We start from the raw sequence: 6,659 nt of genomic DNA on the forward strand, positions 1-6,659 counted from the left end.
CCCACACACACACACACACACACACACTTCCAGTTTCCATTGTAATGAGATAATCAACTTTATTCACTTTACCTCTCAGTGGTCACAATGTTATGGCTGATCGGTGTACATCTGCCTGGGCTCAGCTTTAAGGCACATTGACTCCCCATGTAAGGAATATTCATATTCATTTCTTTTCCTCTTTCCTAGGGTTTATATCGGAAGGCGTTTGACGACCTCCACAGGTACATTCTAGAACGGAGAGAGAACAACGCTTTATTCGAGAAGAGAGCAGACCTCTGGTCATCACAATCTGCTGTGTAAATGAATGTTGTTTATAAAGCCCATCATTAGTGAGGGGATAGTGATCACTTTAATGAAGATAACCGTTTCATTCAGATCCATTGGCATGCTTCTAGGCTTTCATCCACTGTGAATTGTAGTTGTTTAAAGGAAAAGTTGGTTATCTGTACAGGCGAAAAAAAAAAAATGATTGTGCCTACTTTGTTCAGTTGACATTAGCTTGATTTCAGTCACCAGTATACTGCCAATGGTGGAGAATAATCTTGTTGCGTCCATACTGGGCATTGTATTTTTTGCCATGGTTTGATAGACTTCATAGGTGTACATTGTAGTGGTACTTTGTTTTCTCTTTTTTTTTTTTTTTAAGCTACGGCTGCAGTACAAGAAATGGGGTCAATCGTGTTTGCAAACGCTACCCTTTGATGATCCTCTCTGATAAATACACTAAATGCTGTTTTCTTTGGGCAGGAAAGCCGACTTGACCTGTACATTAAGTAGTAATTCTACAAAAGCCTAAAGCGGAACTCCAGGAATGATCCTGTATGGATACTTCCATTGGACCAGCTTGGATTAATATAAGTATCCATTACTGATCTGTGGAGGGCCACTGGGGTTGCCAAAAATCACTTTATTAGTCAGCGCTACCTGCGGTCTTTTCCGGCTGTGGCCCCAGAGGCTTTCCCCTGAACATTGACCACAGGGAGTCACTGGCTGGGCACCTCCACCATTCATTTGTATGTTTTACAATGAATATAGGGTATTCTCTGATTGGATGAGGAGGAGGGGAGGATGAAGTTGTTCTCTGAATGTTAGTGATGCCAAACCAGTGACTCCCTGTCCACTCCGGGTGACACCCGGCCTCGGGGCGCCCCTGATAAGGTGAACCTGTGTTCATGTTGAATGCCCGATAGTTGTTCACCTAGAAAAGTGAATGTTGGATAAGAAGGTGAACCTGTGTTCATGTTGAATGCCCGAAAGTTGTTCACCTAGAAAAGTGAATGTCCAATAAGAAGTGGAACCTGTGTTCATGTTCAAGTCTCAATAGTTGTTCACCTAGAAAAGTGAATGTTAGGAAATCAGACAAACCTGTGTTCAGGTTGAATGACCCAGTAGTTTACATAGCAGAGTGAATGTTAGAAAATAAGGTGAATCTGTGTTCACGTTGAATAACCATTTGTGAAGGAAGTAAAAAAACTCAAACAGAATTTTTGCTAACAAATGATTTGGTGTTCGATGTGAACGCAGCCTCCCCTTATTTACTAACAATCACTATGCAAAGTGAACAGCCTCAACTCCTTTAGTAAATTCCCCTCATTCTCTCTATTGAAGTCAGAGTCAAAGCCGTACATGTGCACTATGGTGGCATCTGGAGGAGACCAATGATGTCCAGCCTGGTGTAAGCAAGGACACGGTACTGTAGAATGTCCTGAGGTGGGGTGTGTGTTATTACATATTGGGGGGATCCAGGGAAGGGGCACTGGGTGTAAAAATTGGCTATATGACTAGGAGAATGGATGTCACAATTGGGTCCTGCACATAATAATATGGCATTACAATTTGCTGCTAAAGCCTTTGCCTGTTGACCATGCAGCACATTACATATGGTAGCTGCCATCATTCTGCAGTGTGAACGTGTTCCATGTACAGAGCAATGTAAGACTGCTCACTCATTATTCCATATAGATCATTGCCAGTGCCAGGACCCTAAGGGGAAAGGGCCATTTTTGTGACAACCACCGGGCCCACCCTAATACAGACTGTTCTCCTGTGTGAACAGGTGCTGTCAAAGATAGCAGATACTATTGAACTTTTCCTTGTCCCTTCCCTTGAACATCAATGTTCATATCCCATTACATGTGATAAAAGTAACACAAGGTGTGAAAGTAAGCCTATCATTAACCTAATACCTATTTATTATTACAAGGCATCTGTCACAGAGCAAGACACATGGGGCAAGACAATCACAGCACTATTCATCCTGATTGGCTGGGAAGCCAGCTCCATGCTCCCTGGCCACCAGGGAACATGGAGCCGGCTTCCCAGCCAATCAGGAGGCTGGGCAGCATGTAATGACTTACGACATGGCTTCCTGATACCTAACGTTCCGGTATTGGGATAGGCACCTGGGCGAGTACGAGAACTCGCCCCAAATGCTCTGTATTGGCACCGATACTAGTATCGGTATCGGTGCATCCCTAGTTATTAGTATATTTTCTTCCCAGGTTGAATGTAGTATCAGGAAAATATCACATCATGGCCACTAGATGGAGCTGAGGAGCACAGGAAATACTTCTTTCCTATCGAGGCTCCGGAGCTCCATCTAGTGGTCACAATACAGTGTTACATTGGAAAGAAAATTATACTAGTAACAATTGTTTTTGCCTGCTCTCGTAGAAAACAAATGTACATGGAGTTTTGTAGGATGAATAGTGATTTTTTTAAATAGAGATACACACCCCAAGTGTTTGGCTCTGTGACAGATGTCTTGTAATATCTAATAGGTATTAGGTTCATTTTAAATACACCGCAAGGTGTTCAAAGACTCTGGTGGAAACTGTCATTCTTTGATTTGTGGCCTGCACACAACTTCGGCACCAGTGACCCAACTTGCAGTGAAGATGAATAGGTGAAGCTTCACTGCCTCGGAAAAAGCACGCCGTTTATCAGTCAGAAAATAGCAGCTTCCATCATAGGCTTGTCACAGGGTTATGTTGACACTTAAAAGTGCCAAGTCTGGGCAATTGTTACCTAACTTTATCTGAGGACAAAGGGCTTACATGAGTACACACAGGATGCCGTTGGCAGCATTCGAGTTGTGTAACGATCATGTAAAGAGACACTGTCATTGTGCCCTTCCTAGGCAGAGTGATTTTCCTCCTGATAGTCTTCCCCCCAGAAAGGTATACCCACCAGCATTCTCCTACCACCCTGTGCTCCATTGCTTTAACATAGCAGGTGACCTCCTCCATGTGTCAGTGCTCTGTCATGATCGTCAAACCCAAACAGTGACGAGGGAGAAGCAGTGACGTAATCTAAGCGAGCTGCAACACCAGAGGTGAGGGGAGCAGAGATTGGCTAGCATACCTTGCTGCGGGTGGCTGATCAGGAGGTAGTCACTATGCCTTGAAAGCTAATCAGGATACAAACAGTAGAGCTGTCATTATTGACGTAGGCTTTAGGTTGTCACCCTGATCCTTCCTGTACTAGGGGGCAAGTCACTGACATGGAAAGTGTATATCCAGCAAGTGACTGTGGCTGATATTTGTTTTATGTCTGGGCCCACTGTATAGTGAAGTGAGGACCAGGATGACGACTACGGAGCTTGCCGTTTTAAAAACAGGTCTGCAGCAGCAGCTCCCTTTCTTCTATTCTTTTACAGGTTCTCTTTAAAGCCCAACTGCAGCCATTTTTTGTTTTCCTTTGGAAGGTTTCGAATCGGTCTGCATTCCTGTTTGGGGGATTTACGCTCAATGTCTGACTGATAGGCAGTGGCGTCACAAGGGGGGTGTCGGGGGGTGACACCATTGGAGGGGTGACACCAAAATGACTCACAGTCATTTTGGTGTCACCCCCCTCTGAAAAGTCGGGCGCTCGGTCAGAATCAGAATACTGCCGTGCGTGTGCGATGACGTCTCCGCGGGGTGACACTCGGTTACCGCTCCGGGTGTCACCCAGCCTCGGGACGCCCCTGCTGATAGGTTACAGAAAGAACAGGAAGTAGCTCCATCAGGATGTTTTTTGTTGTCTGTGTGCTCGGTAGGCCTCAGGGCCGGTGCACACCTAGTCGACACCTCACAGTGGATTGCCGCGGGGTCAGGAGTCGCCTAGGTGTGCACCGATCGCGCTGTGGGTGCCATTATTTTCGAATGGCACCCCAGTCGAATCGCGCAGTTTCCCGCTGCGATTCCGCCCGTGCTTCCGAACCAAAATAGCCACGTGTCGTGTATCGCAAAAAAAGCTACATGTACCTTTTTTTCTGCGATTGCCGCACAGATGTCACCCCAATGAAATCAATGGGGCTGCGCGGCAATCGTGGCCTGCATTGTGCAGGACCGCGGGATCCCAGATCGCGTAGATCTGCAACGGGCCTAAATGCTGCCGACGGAGCTAAACGCTGCAGGCACAGTGTGTGAGTATAGCAGCAGCGGCGGCCTGTCAGATTTGTGAACAGGTTGATAGCCCCTCTGCCCAACCCTGGGTGCAGACATTTTGCGTCCGGGGACAGCATTTCTGCTCGCACAAACAAATGGCTGCAGCTAAGCTCCCATTTTGTTTAATGCAGCCATAGCACAGAATGCAGCTTGTGTCCAGAGGCAGCCACAGAACACAGCAAACTATCCGCCCCAGATAACTTGTCTGAATGAGGCCTTAGAGAGATTGTCCCTGGGGGGGGGGGGGTGGTCGGGTAGAGAGAGTCAGAAAGAACAGAAAGAGAAATCTCCAGTGTGGAGACAGCATTTAAACTCTGATAAAGCACAATGGGGGACAGAGCAGTAAAAACCTGGCTGTGGTTCTCAACCGTCTTGTTGTATTCAGAACCTGGTTGCAGTTGGTCTTCAGGTCCCGTAGCACTCTGAAACATACTGAACCATGCCAAGTTACCCGTGACCCGCTGAAAGCCATCACTGAAGACGTTTGCCATTATACATTTGTACAGGAAAAAAAATAAAGCACCTTAATCTCTTGGAAATGAAATAATTAAGCACAATGTAAGGTAGAGCTCGATTTTATTGACTTGTGATTATGTTCTTTAGATGTAAAGTATATCAAAAGTCAGAACTTTTCTTTTTTTTTGGACTGAGTGGAAAGGAGGGGGGCTTTGTCATGCGTATGATTAGGAAGATTTCACACCAGCACAACAGGAAGTGAGAGGATATCATTTCAATGTAAGGTATATAATCCCTCAGTTGTCACGGGAACAAGTGTCCCCATTGGAAGATTTCCTCTCTATCCCGCTTCTTGTGGGATTTCCCCCCCAACGTCCATTAGTAATAAGGTCAGTAATGGAAATGAAGACCTGGCAGTGTTTCTAACCAATTCTTCAAAGAAAAGTTTTGCCTTCAGGTAAAGATGGATCTCTGTATATACATTGTAAATGAATAGATTTTATGTTGCACACGAGTGAATTTTTGTGTTCTTTTTTCAAACCAAAGTCGTTTTTCAGGATGTGTTTGGTACCTGCTAACAAAATGGTTTCCTCTACCATCTGTGAATGTACTTCATCCCCTGCACCTTCTCTTAAAAGAGAACTATGGTAAGTGTTTTCCCCCATAGTTCTCTTTAGGATCACGGGAGGACATATACTAACCTCCTCCCATGACCCAAAGCTCAGTATATCGCAGGCTATTGCCCGGTAAATATACTGAGATCGCCGCAGCCGGGACGGATCCCAACATTACTGTCTGGATCCACCCAGCTGTGTGAGTGACAGCTGGCTCTGCCCGCCCCCTTTCATGTGCTTTCCTCCAGTCAGAGTTGGAGGATCGGAGAGGGGAATCCCTGCGGGGAAGTGAGCAGATCGGTGCGTGTTTCTGCACACTTCCCGATCTATAGAGCCGACTTGTGACAGTTTCTGTGTCACAGGTCGGCTCTAACTATGATGAGTGGAAATCCCTCACCTCATGCCTCATTCTTTTTTACATGCAGAGGGAGTACACATTCTTCTTTTCTCACCCACAATGCACTGGGAGAGGGGAAGGAAGAATCTGCTTGGTGGTCCGAGACTAGTCTTCTTTGACTTTTCGGAGGCTGATTTATGATAACTGGAGCAGTTTCCTTCATGTTCCTTGACTTCTGGTTATTGTAGCCAGCAGCTCCACGATTGGCTCGCTCTTACTATACAAGCTCAGTTCCGCTCATCAAAAATGGCAGTGTTGTCTGTTGCAGCCGGGCACACCGGAGGAAAACAGACCGGCGGGACAAACGCAGATAAATATGACGATGCATTAGACGCATCTAGCGATTCCTTATTAACAGAGGAGGAAATTCAGTCTTGTGCAGCAAACTGTTTCACCAACCAGAACTATTGTGTTTTTGAAATACATTTCATGGACGTTAAAGCAATAATAAACATTTTTTGTTTCCAATGTCAACTGTGTGAAATAATGTATAGTTCTGCAGGGGGTGTAACCAAATGATGAAAATGCTCCCAGCACTTAAAGTCCATGTCCACCTTTGTAAGTGATTTGCATTTATTGCGGTAATGAAGAGGTGCAGTGATGGTGTACACATTTTAGGCTTTTATTAGGCCTGGAGCCTAAAAACTTTTCTCCATAGGAAACTCAGTCAGACACTGGGGTGTAATCAGCTCCCCCTCCGCCATGATCAGTAAACATTGACCGATCCCCCCCCCCATTACACACATTACACTGTCCTGA

At 45.6% G+C, this 6,659-nt stretch overlaps 1 protein-coding gene across 1 annotated transcript in view; it reads left to right on the plus strand.

Moving 5' to 3' along the window:
* The window catches only part of BNIP3 (BCL2 interacting protein 3), a 32,015-nt gene extending 31,560 nt beyond the window's left edge, over positions 1 to 455 (plus strand). The window contains exon 6 of the mRNA XM_018553671.1: positions 190 to 455. Coding sequence (XP_018409173.1) covers positions 190 to 235 — 46 coding nt within the window. The 3' untranslated portion in view covers positions 236 to 455. The remainder of the gene's footprint in view (positions 1 to 189) is intronic.
* Positions 456 to 6,659: the final 6,204 nt, after the last annotated feature.

The sequence above is a fragment of the Nanorana parkeri genome, unplaced genomic scaffold, assembly GCF_000935625.1.
Source record: "Nanorana parkeri isolate BGI_ZX_2015 unplaced genomic scaffold, ASM93562v1 scaffold127, whole genome shotgun sequence".
NCBI lineage: Eukaryota > Metazoa > Chordata > Amphibia > Anura > Dicroglossidae > Nanorana > Nanorana parkeri.